We start from the raw sequence: 19,195 nt of genomic DNA, 5'->3' as shown, positions 1-19,195 counted from the left end.
ATAGGGGATGTGCCATTACCCGTAGTCCGATCTCATAAGGATCTAGGGGTGACAGTGAGTAATGGTCTTAAGACGACGGCTCATTGCCGGGAGGTCGCAGCTAAGGGGTTTCGAACCCTCTGGGCTTTAAAACGGACATTCACTAAGTTAGATACTACCAAGTTCACCACAGTATACACATCATTAGTGAGAACTAAGCTAGAGAAATGCGTTCAGGCTGTAAGCCCCTGTTTAAAAGGTGACTCGGACATACTAGAAAAAGTACAGAGGGCAGCTATCCGAGCAATTTCAGAACTCCGGGGTTTATCATACAAAGAGCGGCTTGAAAATCTGGACCTCTTTACTCTGTCCTATCGCAGAGTGAGGGGAGATCTAATATTGATGTACGGAATACTGAGAAATGATTTCGGACCTAACTTATTCTCTCTCTTTCTTCTCACTAGATTGGGACACCTTAGAGGACGTAGCAGGCGAGTAGAAAAGCCAAGAACGAACAAAATACCCGTGGCATACAGGTTTTCACACCGAGTCATCAATACTTGGAACCTGCTGCCTGAAGCAGTGGTGTCCGTACCTTCAATTGACTCTTTCAAAAGAAGACTGGACACTCACAGAAGCATACTAGAAAAGGAATGACATAGGCCGTAGGCCTTCTATCCTCGCTACACAAATCTGAATCTGTTGTTAAGGAATAAGGAGTTATCAATATCTTTTTCCTCTGTTATTGCTGATATATCTAGGTTCCTGCCTGAAGATATTGGTGATCCACTGCTACTAGGTACGGAAGTACGTTAAGCGAAAGCTTCTCTATTCCGCCCACAACCATTTGAACCATTTGAAATACCACCTTGACCTTGTAAACAAGCGCATCTTTTGAGTCTCAGCGCGTGGTTGGCCAATGCTGAAATTCGGCATCGCTAATTCTACTGATGACTTTGAAATAGTAACAAAAGTCCCAAAGCTTTCGGTAGGTACAGTTGTTTTACATATTTCGGCAGCGTAAAAGACCTGAAACTGTGATTAAAAGTGCAAAGACCGGGAAGAAAAAATGCACAAAAAAGGCTAAGGAAGAAGATCAAGTTTTGAAACCTGCGTGGACGGATGACGATGATATTACTCCACAAATATCAATTCGGTGTGTTTGGTTCTGTTAACTCATTTTATAGGCCTCCACGAGCCTTAGACGTGTTTGCAAAAATAGATCAGCTTAAAAACGTGAAATCAGTTGGCTCAGATGATGAAGGGAATTGCATTTACTCTCGGAAATCTGCTGCATGTGATGAGAAAAGCTCTAAAATACTCTCTTACGGAAAAGAAATAGGCGTTAAGAGACTTAGTGATGTCAATCGTGAGAGAAGGTCAATGGCTTCAATCGTATCAACTGAGTTCAATACACACCACCGTATGCTTTTAACTGCAAGCGTAGATAGTACTATGGCTTTTTTCAAGGTGATATTGATTTACTATAGGTGTTCTATAACCTTTGAAACCGCATCCAACTGTTTTGTTTTAAATGTATTAATGTTTATCAACTGACTCAGTGTTCATTCATACTTAAATTGTTAGTTACAGCGGGGTTTATCCTGACTTTCTTTGGCAGGTTTTACCCAAGTCTTGGTGACTATCGTGCTAATATCGATACGTAACTTGTGCAGCTTCACTGGATTGTTTTTACTGAGGATATTTTTATGCTAGTCCGATTATTTAAGGTTTGAATAATTTTTTCTGGTTAGCGTTTTTTAGCGAGTTGGCCTTCTACGGGATGGAGTCGCTAACCCCATGCCCATCCCTCCTTCTTTATCCGGGCTTGGGACCGGCAGTAGCCCTCGGAGGGACTCCAGGCGGAGTTTACGTAATACGTTGAGAACTTCACCTTTCAATGAAACGGTGAATTACTGGTTTTCAAACCTAAACCATCTACTCTAGTCCAAACAGCTGGTTGATATGATTAAGCCTCAGAAAAAGCAGTGACTCAAATTCTGGTTTGAAATCTGTATTTCGGGTTATAAGGTAATGATCACTTTTCATGTTTTAACTCCTTTGATGTTACCAAGTTGAAGTCATTCAAGTTCAGTTATCGATAGTAGACTCATTCTTTGTAATACCTCATTGACCTTTTGAATACTTTACCAATGTTGAAAGTTTTGTTTAAGTCCTATTCAAAGTATAGAGTATCATCATATGACTGAAAAATATACATAGGATGAACCAAATTGTCTATTTCGTGCTGAAATTATAAGTGTAAATTGGGATTGCTTTTGAGGTTAAACATCACTTCTAATTTTCGTATGTGTATAGTTTGTTTTACAGAAACAAACTTAACCTCTGTCGAAATAATAAGCATATATCACAGTTCCAAAAGTTAGATTCATTTTCTTTTGACTCGTTTGCCAAACCAATTACTGTGTATTTGATATGTCGCTAGTAAAAGTAAATGTAACTCACCAACGAGCGTGAACTGATAGACATTCAGGTCACTGTCTGTTAATTATGCGATTTGGTTGCTACAGATTTCTGCTTTGAATTCACTGAATATAGACCACCTATAATTGTGTTGAATGAAGCACTTTCTAGTCTATACTGGTTCCCTGTTTCGGTTTGGGCACCCGGGCAGTACCACAACCCTCACACATATCAAATGAGATCTGTGTGACGCATATCTATTTGTGGCCTCATTGTACCAATATTTATGTGGTAAAATAAATAAATACTGGTTCCCTATTATTGGTTGTGAACCGCATATCTGGCGTAACGTGACTCGTCTGTGTATAGTATAGCGACCGAGTACAATCTCAATCACCGGTCCCATTATCGTAACAAAAAATAATTTTTCCCTCCGTTGCATCATTCATTATCAAATGGATTAATAGACTTATTACATAAGTCCACACTCTTCTAGAGAATCTGCAGAGATTATCTGTGCAGCTCTCGTAGAAATATTTGGGAGACATGTCATAGAGTAACATCTTATCGTTTCGGAGATTCGAGTAGACCAATGTGTGATTGATGGAGATTCAGGCACCCACTTGGTTTCATAGTCACTGTATACCTGGGAATATTTAATCAAAAAGGAACATCGACATCGGTTTTGTGGCAAACATCATCAAGACAATCATTTCAAAACGTTTCGATTTCGTTGTAAGAATCTACATTTTATTCTTTTAGTTTCACAGCCTACTCATGTGTAGGTGGATATACATTTTTTGAGTAGTTTTGAGACGCTTTTCTTAATCCGAGGTAAGCTTTTTCAGCTCGTCAGATTCAAAGTCTGCGTCCTTATCTTTTCATGCCTTTGGAACTTCGCATTGATTATCGAGTTCCAGTTTTGAATACTGCGAATATTTATGATAAATCTTGTAAAAGTTATTTTCAGTAATTTTGTCGGTTACATTATCAATGTTGCTGTACCTTATGGTGGTCTTGTTTGATTATGGTTTAACTACACATTAGGGCTAGGGGATATCTCGTACTTCCAAATTCTAAGTGGTTGCTCTCACCTTGACCTAATGGTTAAAGCAGTATATCGTATTCATCGATTACTGAAATTACATAATCCTGTGAAGTTTAATTATCATTTATATTATGTCCTGTTGAAATATAGGTTGATGGCTCGGAAAATGCACTACTGCGTGATCGTGTGTATGAAAACTTTTCTCTTTCCTCAGCTAAGTTTACAGCTTACGGTGATAAAGTTATTTTTACCGGGAATGTTGGCTCGTTTCGTGTAAGTAGGTTTTAATCCTAACTGTTTTAATTTTTCTTGATTTTCTGGTCACAGTAAATTTTATTAATGTTGATTTGTAATTATGAACAGTTATTAGATTTATAGTGTCTATGTTCTCCAACTTCCTCATAAAGATTTACTGAGACAAATACTTCTAACCTGTTATTATTAGGTTACTTATACTAAGTAGAACGTTGATTTCACTTCCAGCTGTTTATTGGTACAAATGGGAATTAAAATGAATATGTGCTACACAAATATGGGAATGAGATAGTGAAAGAATAGAGGAAGAAAGGAGATTATAGTCTAGTAAATAGATGAATGGAAATATGTTGTCGGGAATAAATTATGATGGAAAAAACAAATTAGTTGAAAAAATGGAACTAGGAAGAGTTCTTTTAGTTAAAGACATTTCTTTCACTTCTACGGAACATGTAAATGAAGATTATGGCAGGACTACCATTGCCATCTTTTTTGAGCCATGTCTAATAATGTCTCAAGTCACTAATTTGCACCATCTGTCTGACCCAACCAGGAAGTCATGATGGACCGACTTATGACAATCGTTTATTTTTAGCAAACACAAATTTTAAGCATTAGGAGAGACATCGTCTGACATCGCGACCTTATACACCAAACCAACAATGGACTCAAATAGACCATATTGCCATCAGCCATCGTTGGAGAGGGTCGGTAGAGGATTGTCGCTCATTCTGGAGTACCTGCTTGGACTCCGACCATGCTCTAATATGGGCACACATCTACTTGCGCCTCACTGGACGCAAAAAAGCCACATTAAAAAGACCCATTAGAACCGAGTTGAGTAACGAGAAAACCAAATGTAGGTTCCAGGAACAACTGAGGTCACACTTAGGTAGTTCTAAAAACGAGGCTGACCCAGATGTTGCTTGGAAAGATATACAAACAGCTGTGGAAACAGCAATGAAATCTATTAGTGACTTAAACCACAGAGTTACAAAGAACCAGTGGATTTCTTCAAAGTCTATCACACTGATGGATTCTCGTAAACTCATCCCATCAGGCTCTGAACACGATGAAGAGCAACGACAAATCAGATCTAGGTTAAGAAAAAGTCCAAGAAACGACCGTGAGCAGTGGTGGGCAACGAAAGCAAAAGAGATGGAAAAGGCGGCGACTATAGGGAACACAAGACAGCTTTACAGACTAATAAAAGAAACTGGAACTAATAAGTCAAGTGTAAGTGAGATTATTTCGGAAAAAGACGATACTCTCATCTGCTCTCAGTCCGGACGTTTAGAACGATAGGCGGAACATTTTAGAGAACAGTTCAGCTGGCCTCCAGCTACTCTACAACTACCCTCCATTCCCAGACAGTGTAAATGGAACATTGAAGCAGGTCCCCCAACTCTAGCAGAAGTTGAAAAGGCTATAGTTAATCTGAAACGAGGAAGGACAGCTGGTCCAGACGGATTGGCTCCAGAGGTCTTTAAGGATGGTGGTCCAATTTTAGCGATTAGGTTGACTAATATTTTAGCAAAGATCTGGGATTTAGACGTTATCCCGTCTGACTGGTCACAATCACTTATCGTCCCAATATATAAGAGAGGGTTAAAATCATCTTGTGACAACCATAGAGGGATTAGTTTAACTAATATAATATCTAAAATACTAGCCTGGATAATTATCAGACGCCTAACTAAGACTCGTGAACTGCAAACACGAGAAAATCAGGCTGGCTTCAGAACTAGTCGTGGCTGCATCGACCACATATTCACCATTCGTCAGGTTCTAGAACACAGGCATACTTATCGGCGTCCGACAATGGTGGTCTTTCTTGACTTAAAAGCAGCATTTGACTCGGTAGACCGCGAGATTCTGTGGCAGTGTCTGTCATTGAAAGGCGTACCCCAGAAGTACATAAACCTTGTAAAGGCTCTTTACTCGAACACTACCAGTCGAGTCAGAGCTTATGGCGAACTGTCATCTACTTTTGCAACCTCAAGTGGTGTCCGTCAAGGCTGTCCACTTTCTCCATTTCTGTTTAACTTCATCATAGACCTATCGATGGAAATAGCATTCTCGTCAACTGAATTCTCGGGTATTGATCTCCTTCCAGGAAGTCCACTTATCGACTTAGAATACGCAGATGACATAGTCCTGTTTGGTGAAGACGCTGACAAAATGCAGAGTCTTTTGGTAGCACTAAGCAACAATACCAGAATGTTTGGAATGCCCTTCTCTCCCTCTAAATGCAAGTTGTTGCTTCAGGACTGGTCTGCATTAACACCTGAACTAAGGATAGGTAGTGAAGTAGTCGAACGCGTTGACAACTTCACTTATGTTGGAAGTCTGATCAGCCCTAATGGGTTGGTGTCTGACGAAATCTCAGCACGGATTCGAAAAGCTCGTTTGGCTTTTGCCAACTTACGTCACCTATGGCGAAGGCGAGATATCCGTCTATCAATAAAAGGACGAGTATACTGCGCGGCAGTCCGTTCAGTTTTACTTTACGGCAGCAAAACATGGTCTTTAAGAGTAGAAGACACTCGTAAGCTACTAGTATTTGACCACAGATGCCTTAGAAATATCGCTGGCGTCTGTTGGGATCACCGGGTAAGTAATAGTGAGGTTCGACGCAGGGTATTAGGGAATGATGGTAAATCAGTTGATGAGGTTGTAAATCTTCATCGACTGAGATAGTTGGGCCACGTGTTACGTATGCCTAAACACCGATTACCACGACGTGCAATGCTAACCGGTGCTGGAGGTGGTTGAAAGAAAGTTAGGGGCGGCCAAACCAAAACGTGGCATCAGTGCTTGAAGTCACTAACTTCTAGTCTGAGCCATGTTGGTAGATGCAGACTACTTGGTTGGGATCCGCGTGACTATCGTAACCAATGATTGGAGACTCTTGGTGACATGGCTCAGAATCGATCACAATGGCGTAGGTGTATACACTCCCTGTCATCCCTTAAACTAAGAGATTAAAATCGCTTCATATCTTTCCTCCTACTAACTAATTCTTTCTTCCTGTACTATATCCTTATATGCAATCTTTCTTTTATAGGTTACCACCTCTGAATTAACTACTTTTATGAATCCGGTGTTCATTTTGTGCTAATGCGGTATGGCAACTTGGACCGATGCATATATGTGCCTGGTCCTACGTTGTAGCTGACTGACTGACTGATGAAAGTCCTACACAACTTTCTTTGATAGTCAGTCAGTCAGGTACAACGTAGGACCAGGCGCATATATGGATCGGTTCAAGTAGCCATACCTCATTAACACAACAAGATGGACACCGGATTCATAATAGTAGTTAGTTCAGAGGTGGTAATATATAAAAGAAAGATTGCATATAAGGATATAGTACAGGATACCTCAACCCCATCTCATAAATTGGGTACCATTGTACTTTTTTCCAACCGGTTTCAGCGTTGGCAAATAAAGCATGATGTGAGAGTCACTGTTATTATATTCATAAGAAATGTCCAAGTCGGTGTTCGAAGATGGTGACACGAAGTGATTTATGGTCACTGTACCTGAACATGCGTTGGTGAACCTGAGCCTTAATGATACGATGTTTGCAGTAAATGTCAGCGATGCTTCGGAGACAAGGATAATGAAGAATAGAGTGTCGTCTAACATTATGAACTTGTATAGTCTAGGTTTGAAAAGTGTAGAGGAAATACTGATCTCACTTTTGTGTTGTAATCTGAATGTTTTACAGCCAGGTTAACATGATAAGGGCGCCTCGATTCATCGACTTTTCGACCACTTTTAGCGGTTTACCATAAAGAGCGAGTGCAGTTAGGGCCTCGTTCCGGTGCTGGAAGATTATTTTGCATTTGGACGGTAAATAGAACATAAAAAACCTACTGACATTAATTGTCAAGTGATTAAGTGTGGATTGCATAGCTTGAGTGTCATCCTATGGTAAGACAATATGATTGGGGTATTAAATATTTACACTTCTTTCTCCACCACTACTTTTTCCAAAGTGTCATCGGTGGGAAATTTGAAGTAGAATAGTAAGATTAAGAAAATGTCTAACCCCACTGCTGGGATTGAACAATGGGGAGACGTGGTTGCATGTTCTCGCTCTACCCGAGTTGCTTGTATATAGATGCCTTAATATGTTAATAAACACCCTAGATACCCTCCTTAAATGGATAATCCCATATTACTGTATTGTGTGGCGCATATGTATTTGGTGTCCCCTTGTACCAATATTTATGTGTTCAGATAAATAAATAAAATACAGTCCTGCTCAACAAGTTGAATAACAACAATTGTTTTCCTGAGATAAATATGACGATGTTTCAATATTTATCAGTGTGAAGACTGGGTCAATACATTCACGACCGAAAATATAAATTAACCCGCTTGTAACGAATCAGCCTTTTAGTGGCTTTAAACAGTTTGCAAATTGTGATGGAAGTCAATCATTTGGACACAATCGGAAGTACTATTTTATTGTGGAGTAGTTAAGTTAGGTGTTATCAATGCACATGTTTCACTGGCAATATAATAAACCACTCTTTTTGGTGAATTTTTCTAAAACTTTACAGCATTATTTAATACGTATGCCTTCCTTTTGTTATACACGACCTGTGGCATACTACTGATTGTTGTTATCTATTTGTATGATGTGTGATACCTTATCGTATACACTCGTTCTATGGTGCCAGTGTTTTTAGTAAAACACTACACAGTTTTTTTTATCAAGCTGGTGTTCGACCGAATTAGACTTTAAAAATTCTACTTACTGTATTGTTTGTTTCTTGTTCTTTTTTTCGAAATGAGTTTTTTGTTTGTTATTTATGTGTCTTATAGATTTATAATTTAGAAACTGGAAATGAAAGTCGTGCAAGACGATTTATTGGTTCATCAACAGACGAAACAATCACTAAATGTTTTATTTCACCAGTTCATCCAAATTTGGTAGCCCTGGGAACCAATGGAAGTGCTGTGTATCTGGCCGATTTACGAGTTAGTTTAAACTACTTATTTCAAAATAGTTACCTTGTCTTTAAAGAGAGTAAATCATTTTTTATGCTAACTGAATGTGACATTAATAAGTTGGTTATCTAGTAATTCTATTGAGTTCTCCCAAGATAGGGAATGATTTACTTTTCTATGTAAAAAAAACGAGTTGGTTGTCTAAGCAAAGCTGTGGGTTGGTGTTCGTAACATCCAACTAGTAGATCATAGTCTCAAATCCTGCTCCACGTACTTCGATTTTGGCAGCCGGATAATATCACTAGCCATCATAAAAACAATGTGATTCATAGCCGAGGAGATAAAATCTGTACTTGATAAATTAGTTACATTATTAATTTGATTCCGTTCATATGCACGTATTTAAACTACTGATATATTAGTTAAACAAATCATAATTTTCTTGTTTCTTATTAATTATTAGTTCGATTAGTATATGTGTATACATAGATATATAAATATTATCCCACCTATCCCTGTGGTATATTTTTAAAATCTTCAGTAAATAGTGTTGACAATATAGGTTGCCTGTAAGTTGTCTTTGATTTTTTTCTTTGGAAACATCAGTGCATGATATATTACAAATTTCTTTATTCACTCATCTAAATATGACTATCAACTTGGTTTAAAAACTAACACTTATTAATTAAAAGAACTAACAATCATCAATTTTCATCTTCTTTTGGCACATATTGTTGTTTACCACTAACTGCTATCCGTAAGACGCTTTCATATGAAGAAAAGCTGTCAGTGTTGTTAATTTTACTTCCAGGATGAAGCAGTGTTATTTCAGATAACATCGATAATAAAGTTTGTACCATTTAATGAGTATTTGAAGATCCAAGCTCAACCTGTCTAGTATGATACTGATTATCTCTTGTGTATCATCAGTTCACTTGTGTATGTACCTCATATTCTTGTCCACACGAGTTGATCGTGTCTCCTCTACAAGGGTCTGAAAATAACGATGATTACATTTAAAGTACAATGAAATACAGTTCTTTCATAAGTTAGAAAATGATGAATCATCCTAAAATGAATGAGTTTCTCTTATTTCTCGCCGTTGTTTTTACAGAGTTTAGAAAAAATTTCAGTTATGAGAGCAAGTGGTATAACCAATTCAATTTGTTTCACTCAAGATGGAACATTTTTGAATACTTATGGGGGTAAGTTTCAAAACAAAGCTTTACATTGAATAGTTTGTTTAGTTTTATTTGCACATTCCTTTGAGTAATGAAGGAGAAAATATGATGCGTGTTTTTGTATATTGATTATTTAACATCAAATTGTTTCGCATAATTTGCAATGTAAATGGTTCAACTCATATACACTAGAATGCAGGTATTCGGTTGGAAAACTACCGTACTCATATGTAACTCCATTCTTCGATCTCATCCTTTTGAACTGTTTCCCATCTGCAGACTTTTATTGTTTTCGAAATTACTCACTGTCTCATATTTTTCTTGTTCATTTCCTCTATGTGTGTTGATGTAAAACGTGTCATACCTTACATTGATGACTGTCTGGTTGGAACGTATGTGCAACTAATATCAGTACAATCCAGTTAGTCAAAATTGGTTGAATGAGTTTAAACCAGCGGGAAAGTTGAACAAAAATTGGGTTAACGTTTCCACGAATTTTATCCATACTTTTAGCATGATTTATGTTCGGCCATCTTTTCTGATCGTCACTATTATGAAAATGTAGCAAATATACTGATCAGACAGATAAAAGTAATTATCATTAGACTTGGTACAAATATGCATCTGTTCGCGTTGTCAAAGTTCATATCGCCAAAAGAATAAATTGACAGAATAGGAAATAAAATAATGGTAGTGGTCAACTAAATAAATGCAAATTGTAAAAAACTCACGAAATCATAAAATGTAAAATATTGTCATACTCAGTACTTTGAGAAAGTTAAAAAAATGAATGGATGGTTTTCGATAAGGATAGTCTTGAACTATATCACCTAAGTTCACTGACCATGGATTACGGTTATTCTACAAATCCTAACCGGGAAGTTTGAGCCTCAACTGATTAAGAGAGTATCATAATAAGGGCTCTCTCAAATCGGTGCTTCATTGTAATAATAATGTTTTGTGTCCTACTTACCTTTTATAATTCATATAATCAATGATAACTGTTTACTATCTCGTTTTAAATTTACAATTTACTTCTGTTAGTTCTAATAGTTTTCTCATCTGGTTAATTTTAGCTGAAGGTTCTATCTATGTATTTGATCTACGAGTTAATAAAGCTAGAATTATTCATCGTTGGTTTGATCAAGCCAGTACAAATGGTTTATCTATCTCTTCTTCACCTAATTCACAATGGATTGCTTGTGGGTAAGATAACTGATCTTAACTAATCGTCTACAGATGATCAAAATTATATGAAAATTGGTAATCGTTAGCAAATGCTTTACTAATAGTCGAGTTATATCTTTACTTTATAAATTCAGATAAACAACACTGTTTGTGTGAATTAAATTTAATACATATTAAATATTTATATATTGTTAAGTGTTTTGTTAAGGCATTACTGTTGTTAGTTAATGAGCCATAGATACCACCATAACTACATGTTACATTTTACTGATAACTAATTCACGTCATCTATCTATAATTATGTTACTCAATCTCTGTCCAATTGTTAAATAGGTTGACTATACTGTGAATCTATCTTAACTGAGATGATTGAAATGTAGATAACAGATATCTGACCACTGTTTATTGTGATGTTCCGTACTAAGTAGTTTACGAGGGGTGGGGTAAGTTGGAAAAAAGATCGGAAGCAATGAGATTATTATAGAACACCAATCTACGAATTCATTAACTATTAACTTTGCTGTTTTTGAGGTCCAAATATATATTAATTGTTGTCACTAAAATAACTGTAATCAATGGTTGGACGACCAGAAGTATCTCGGCATCAGTCAAAGTGGTCTAGATACATTTATTTCTTATTATCATTTAGTCCTTAAACATAATACTACTTCTTATACATATTCAGTAATATAACGTTTCTATACTCTGTTTGTGTAGTATTTTGATGAAGTTGCAAAGTGGATTTTAATCCGCATATATATACTCTCTTAGAAATACTTTTCACCTTAAATAATTTCATGTTATAAGGGCATAAGTCACTCATTGGTTCTACTTTTTTTCGTCAGTACAGATAATATTGTCAGAACACCTTGTTTGTTGACTTTAAACAGTGAACTAACTGTTGTGTAAAACTAAATTCTATTGTATAGAGTTTCTTCATCTTTCACCTAAGGAATAAATATTACTCAATACGCACTACCACCTCCTGAATATTGAATAGCAAATTATAAGAACTTTAGTCAACACAGTGACTTCATGATACGATCTTTAAAATCTATTTGTTATTTATTATTATTATTATTATTATTATTATTATTATTATTATTATAGTGAACAACCGACTGTTATTCACTAGACAGGACCACTTGATTCCTAACCATTAATCAGCAACTCACTAATTAGACTATTATTGTTGGTTATTACAGGTTAAAAATAAATCAGTGAACTTAAATAATCATAATTTTCTGTATTGCAGTTATTCTAGTCTAGTTAATTCTTAAGTAGTCCAAATTGTTGCCTAGCTATCGAAACTAAGTTTAGACATGATGATTTGAAAATATTTAGGTATTGGGTAACAAAAATACACATATAACATATAGTTAAGGATCTATTTGATTTAATAGTTAAAATAACAAACCAGAAATTTGACAAAGGTGGAATTATAATGAGCAATGATTTGATCTCACTTTATACTAGAACTCCTATTGTCAAAAGTCTTAATATCATTTTTAGCTTAATAGAATCAGACATTCTATCAAAAATATGTACACTGAACACCAGCTAAATAACCAAGGCCATAAAATCTTTCTTCGAAACGAATTACTGTATATTTAGAGGGAGCTTATATCAACAAACAACTAGAGTAGCGATGCGGTCACCTGCATCATCTTTAGTTGCAAATCTATTCATAAATAATATATACAGGTGTACATTCGGTGTATTCTTAAGCATAATTAAGCTAGAAATATACCTAAAAACACGTTGATACTTTCGTGGTATTATACACCACTTGTTTTTGTGGAAACTGAACAATGAACACTCCTTCCACAAGCGAACTTTGTCAATACGGATATGATGAGGATTTTTCTTCACATTAACACATGCTGTTTCTTATATTTTTTAAATTCACCAAATCTAACAATCTACATCTGTCTGTTTTCCTTATCAATCCAGTCGCTCTACAACGCAGAATTACTTTGTATAAAAGAACTTTGATGGGATTATAATGTATGAGCTGAGATATATGTAAATTCTAGTTGACTGGTGCTTCGATAAGACTGTTATCATCAGTAAAAACAACTTTGTTTTATTTTCCACTCATTGGAAAATTCATATATCTATGTTAAGGATGCTAGATCCCCAGAAATCATTTGGTAAACGTCTTATTTTGGAAGTTTGAACTTCTAAATTTTCGCGACAAAAGCGCACACTTTTACCTTCAGTTTGTATTTTTTACTTGGAAGGACCTTAAATGTCATTGGTTCGTTCCCTTTCTTTAGTACGCTATTTTGTGGTGTTTTCCAAGGATATTTTTGCACTGTATATATACACATGATTTGTGGAATATACATTTCCCTCAGCTGACTATGATCTTCTTCCTCTAGTTATCAGGGCTGGGGCGCAGTGGGATAGCATAGCTTGTCCTGTTGTAGTGTTGCTGACTTTCATTCCGTTCGCCGGTTTTAGGCGATGTCGTGATATCTTCAAACGTACCAATCTAGTAATACTAAATAATCTAAATGCTCGATTAAAAAATGTGAAATTTTAAAAATCTCTTATGATCTCCCAACTTACTTGTTTCTCATGTTTTATTCACTTTCAGTGTTGTCTATTTGTTTATTTAATAGATGAATGTTAAACTAATATAAGGCACTATTTACCGAATAGTTTCATTCATTTCTTTTTTCTTTTCTTCCCACTTTTTCCTTATTTTTTAAAAATAGAATCTATCTAATCCATAGAATTTAATTATTTCTCAGTATACTCATTTTAAAAATATCACTTTCAGGGCAAAACAAACTCACTTTTAAGATATATTGTGATATTTTCCAAGCATTGAAAACTTATTGTTGTTATTCATCTGTTCATTGTTTACATTAAGTTCTGAAATGAAATGAACATTGCGTGTAGGGCGCTTTCTCATTTCAAACCTTTTTATTTCCATGTGATTTCTAAATATTAGTCTCTACTCGATTTAATTTATTCGCGCTGTCACGCGTTTGTTTGTTTGTGTGTTTGTGTAAATTTAGATCAAGAATTCTGGTCAATTAGATTAAATCTTTACGATTTATTAAAGAGATTATCGGAAATGTCTTTATTTGATAGACTATCGATGTAAGTTTGTGATTTCGATAGGACCATTTGTCTTGATTAGTTTTACAGTTTAATGTCTGAAATGGTCGATTTTTAGTCATATTTTAAGTCCGGTTTGTTTAGGCAGTATTTCTATCTATGCTGACCTTGCAAACAGAAGAAATCTGCAGTAATCTACATGTAACAGTTTGTTACAAACTGTTGATTTGCGATTTTGCTAGCTAACTATTATAACATTTACTCATGCACGACTTGTATGAATCAACTTACTACTTAAATCTGCAAGCTCATGCTTACTAAATGTAATATTGTAGGAGCTGAACTTGTCGTCTTGATTCAGACTTACTGTAATTTTTCGGGATAGACAATATTTCAAACCGCTTGATTGTGAAAAGCCACTGATCAGGTTGATTGATGTGAACTAATTACTTGATTTGACGTATAGTGTGGTTAAAGTAAAATAAAGCTCGAAGGTAGATAAGGGTTAAATCGTGAGATGACACTAGTTCATGACGATATTAACTATTCGTCTGTGTACTGTAGGAAGGCTTATACTGTGAATAAGGTTATTGGTATGACAGAAATCAATAGTCAGGAAAGCCTTCCGTAGCATTGATCAAGTTTGACCAAAGTAGCGAAGTACCCAAATCTTGTTGGTCCAAATTCTGGATACCCTATCACTTTCCATATGATTCCCTATCCTACCTCATATCCTTGTTTATTTTAGTCTCTATTCTTTTTTATTGATTTCCCTAAGTGCACTGTAGGAAGTTATGATCTTTTCAACCAGTGTACTTTTCTACGACAATCTATTTGTCACTGATATGGTAAATACAACATTCTTTTTACGATGAGCTTTTTATACATTTGACATAAAATGCTACATACTACGCTTTTTTTCAGTCAGCATCAAATTGAATAATTACACATTTTAAGATGAACTGAAATTAATCATTCTAATTTGTCTCAAGTAATTTTTATCATATTGCATTCAAATATTCTTTAAATTTCTGTCTTGTTTTACACAACTTTCAATGTCAAAGTAGATTTTATTCTTTATCATTCACAATAGATTATAAACTGCACGTATTTTGCATTCTAATTATTTTCTTCGATTAAATGGATGTTATACAATTGTAATCGAGAGGTAAATCTCTTGGATTACCCGTTCAACTGACGAACTTATCTTTATCCCTTCTGGTAAGATGATTAGAACTAGTAATGATTCATGAGCAATTTTACCACATGAAGAGTCACTTCAATTGCTTGTGTTTTCAACTTATCTTTAGTTACATCAATTAGGTAAGGAATCTTGGCATTGTCCAGAAAGACAATGAAAGTTTCACAGTAATACCATCTTCACTGAGTACAACATCAAAATATTCGTTTTGAACTACAGATTTTGTCCATCAGTACAGAATTTATTGGTCAGAATGTTCTTTTCTTGTTATTGATAGCATAATCATTATTGTAAGTTTGATTATCTGATTATGAATTTATCAGAAAGCTGTTTGCTTCGTTAACTAGTTCCAATACAATCATAATTTATTTATACACAAGGAATTTCTGTTTTATTTTTTTATTATAATTTATCATACTTTCTATGTGCTTTTACTCAACAGGGCAGATAGCGGTTATGTAAATGTTTACAAATGGTCATCTACAATGAATACAGAGAATCCACTACCTGATAAAGCTATTGGTAATTTAGTTACCGGTGTTAATTCGCTTTGCTTTCATCCCTCTAATGAAATTCTTTGTCTGGCTTCTTCACAACGTCCGGATGCTGTTCGACTTGTATGTTTTCCTAATAGCTGTCATATTTGGATAATTTATTAAAGTGTCATGTGGCGGTTAAAACTTTTGACTTTCACGGACTAAGTTTCAAGTTCAAACTCCGCTTTACCTATTTCGGCTTTGGCAACCGAGTGGTATCAGTAGCCTGCACACTTTGAGTATGGCTCATTCTCAAACACCTGACGAATAGGTTAATCAATTATCCGGATTAATTTTTTTATTCAAATCATTACATAAGTTCTCAGTGAAGCTGACAGAGTATACACCTATATTTTTAGACGGAAACCCCACAGAATACGTGTGTTTTATAAGAGTCTTAGTGATGTATCTGTCTAATAAAGAGTTAACTGACGAATCAAAGTTAATGTATTTGTTAAAACAATAGACAGGGGTTGTTTCCAGTGCGATTCAATATTGTGAATTATTACTATCATTTGAAGGTCAGAAGGGTACTTCGACTGGTTTTGGAAGGTCAACAGAAATTTTTGAGATGATGAAAATAAATGGTCGTTAAATTAAAATGTACTCTTAGGATCTTATGGCCTTCCTCGTTGTCTGTCAGTGTACGGTAACAATTTGATCTGGTTCATAAATTTATTCCCATGTCAGTGGTTGTTAAAGCACTTATTATGATCCCTTTTTCCCAAAAACTTGTGGGTAAGCACCTGTCTACTACTTATAAAACTAGTGTGTTCTGCCTGATCTCCGTCAAAAAAATATAGGCGTATATTTTCGGAGTTTAAACCATATCCTATCCTGATAAATTAACATATCTGATGGATTCTCAACCTCTCTCATATAATACAGTCTCTTGTTCAATCATGGCGAAGTTATTATTGTTATGGAATGAACGGATTCTGATTCAGTTAGAAAAATGTTAGTGGTAATAATACATATGCTTCATTGAGAGAAATACTGACGTATTTTTTGTTGATTATTAGGCACCGACAATAACTTACCCCTTAAAATCACATATAAGCTTATAATCTAAAACATTGATTTCTGGTTCGTCAGTGTCTTATGTAAACTTTAAATGTCATTAAATTCAGTGTATAACACTATCTAATTGAACAAATGCATACATTGCTACTAACTTTACCATGTTATTACAGCATCTTTCCGAATTAAGAAATCACCTATATCCATATAAATCATCCCTAATCTATGCATGTAAAACTAATTTTGAAGTGTATCTTTTAGTTGTATTATTGTCTCCTTACATTTTTGAGTTTCAAGTGGCTTGTGGGTGCCTAAAGTTTAGAAGTTAATTCAAACACCAATGTTTGATTATAGGCATGAAAATGTCCTATTTCTCTCTTCCTTTGGGGCGATAAAATGCGGTTTACATATTGCCGGTTAAACTAATGTTTCAGTTGATCAGTGACCTTTGAAATACTACCTAATTCAGACTTTAACACGTTCTGATATTTTAAAATTTATTTTCATTCATATTTATAATGGTAGGCTTTCATGTAGCTTATAGATGTGCTTGATGTTTAATAGTAGATTTCTATCATCTTTAATATTCACATAGATAATCGTTAATAAGGTCGAATGTTGAATTGTATCCACTATTCTCTGCTTGTTAATATTATCTATCGTATTCGATTTAATGACCACAGCAAATGTTGGACATCGAAATGCTTCCTTAATATATCATCTTTTCTTGGAATATTTCTTTCGATTATCTTTAATCTTAAATTTCTCATCACAATTTTATGTAGTTGACAGTTGAACTAGTCATTATGTAAAATTCCATCAATTTAGCCTTGTTGAGACATGTCACCCTAATGTTAGTAGGAAAATATACTTAAAACTATCGAATAATAGTAGTAACGTTTTGTAATGAATTCTAATTCCTTAGATGTCTACCATTCACTGAACAGTGGTTGAATTAGAATCGAATTAATGATGGGGTCAATTTCAAAAGCTAGTTGATTACTATCTTGTGTTAATCGAGGTTTTTTTAAACCTTCATCATCACTTGTGTTATTAAATTAAAAGTGGTTGATTATTTTGTATAACGAGATTTTGTTAAGACTAGTTTAGTTAGGGTATAATGCATTTGAATATAGACATTCAGTGATCAACCTTTTCTTTATCTCTTAATAGCTTCATATCGATTTCGCCATTTTTCTTCCTGTTTAATTTCTTTTTGTGCATATTTATTTTCAGTATGATGTAAACGAAAGTATAATCTTTGAAAACTTTCCCGCTCGTGTTGGTACTTTAAACAAACCCACATCAATTGGATTTAGTCCTGGTGGGCGATTTCTTTGTGTTGGACAATGTAATGGTCGCGCTGCTCTTTACGCTTTGAGTCATTACAACGACTATTGATCTGAATCAGTCACCATTGTACATAGGTACTTTCTATTTGATTTTGTTCTCAAGATTTGTGTACACATTAAATTGTTTAAAATAAAATTAAGTTCGATGATTATGTGATATTTTTTTCACTGATGAAAATGGTTATATTGTTGATTAGTACTTTTTTCCTTACTAAGATGTATGGAGGCGAATTTAGTTCTTTGTGAACAATTCCCTTATTGTCAGACTAGCGTTTTTTATTTTTATTTATTTGATATATATATATATATATATATATATATATATATAATAACATCTCGAGGCACTGAGTTGCACCATCTGTGTGACCCAACCAGGGAGTCACGATGGACCGACTTATGACAGTTCTACAGAACTTTCTTTGATACCTCAACCCCATATCATAAATTAGGTACCATTGTACTTTTTTCCAACCGGTTTCAGCGTTGGCAAATAAAGCATGATGTGAGAGTCGCTGTTGTGATATTCATAAGAAATGTCCAAGTCGGTGTTCGAAGTTGGTGACACGAAGTGATTTATGGTCACCGTTCCTGAACATGCGTTGGTGAACCTGAGCTTTAATGATACGATGTTTGCAGTAAATGTCAGCAATGTTTTGGAGACAAGGATAATGAAGAATAGAGTGTCGTCTAACATTATGAACTTGTATAGTCTATGTTTGAAAAATGTAGAGGAAATACTTGTTTTTGATTAAGATCATGAATCGATTGATGTTGGACCACCATCGAAAACCTGGAAGCACTGGATGACCGTTTCATCCTAGTACGGAACTCCTCAACAGTGCTCAAATCGGTACTGAACTTCGGTGTTCGGTTCATCAGTAACGGATATCATTAGGAAAACTATTTAGTACTGAAGAACAGTTGGAAGCTGGTCTGCTTTAGTTTGAGACTCATATATAGTGTAGATCTATGCA

At 35.2% G+C, this 19,195-nt stretch overlaps 1 protein-coding gene across 3 annotated transcripts; it reads left to right on the top strand.

The window, feature by feature from the left end:
- Nucleotides 1-847: 847 nt before the first annotated feature.
- On the top strand, nucleotides 848-18,373 carry UTP18_1 (U3 snoRNP protein). 3 transcript variants are annotated; one of them, XM_051214482.1, is made up of 9 exons: nucleotides 848-967; nucleotides 999-1,135; nucleotides 1,167-1,449; nucleotides 3,602-3,724; nucleotides 8,546-8,701; nucleotides 9,786-9,876; nucleotides 10,929-11,058; nucleotides 15,756-15,930; nucleotides 18,106-18,370. In XM_051214482.1, the coding sequence occupies exons 1-9, from the start codon at nucleotides 899-901 to the stop codon at nucleotides 18,268-18,270; spliced, it is 1,329 nt and encodes a 442-aa protein (XP_051067663.1). In that variant the 5' UTR covers nucleotides 848-898; the 3' UTR covers nucleotides 18,271-18,370. The 3 variants fall into 3 exon arrangements, with proteins under 3 accessions (XP_051067663.1, XP_051067661.1, XP_051067662.1); XM_051214483.1 differs by having other exon boundaries at nucleotides 999-1,449; nucleotides 18,106-18,373; XM_051214481.1 differs by having other exon boundaries at nucleotides 999-3,724; nucleotides 15,756-18,370.
- Nucleotides 18,374-19,195: the final 822 nt, after the last annotated feature.

Source organism: Schistosoma haematobium, chromosome 2 (genome assembly GCF_000699445.3).
Source record: "Schistosoma haematobium chromosome 2, whole genome shotgun sequence".
Classification (NCBI taxonomy): domain Eukaryota; kingdom Metazoa; phylum Platyhelminthes; class Trematoda; order Strigeidida; family Schistosomatidae; genus Schistosoma; species Schistosoma haematobium.
This window is presented reverse-complemented; position numbering and strand designations above follow the sequence as displayed.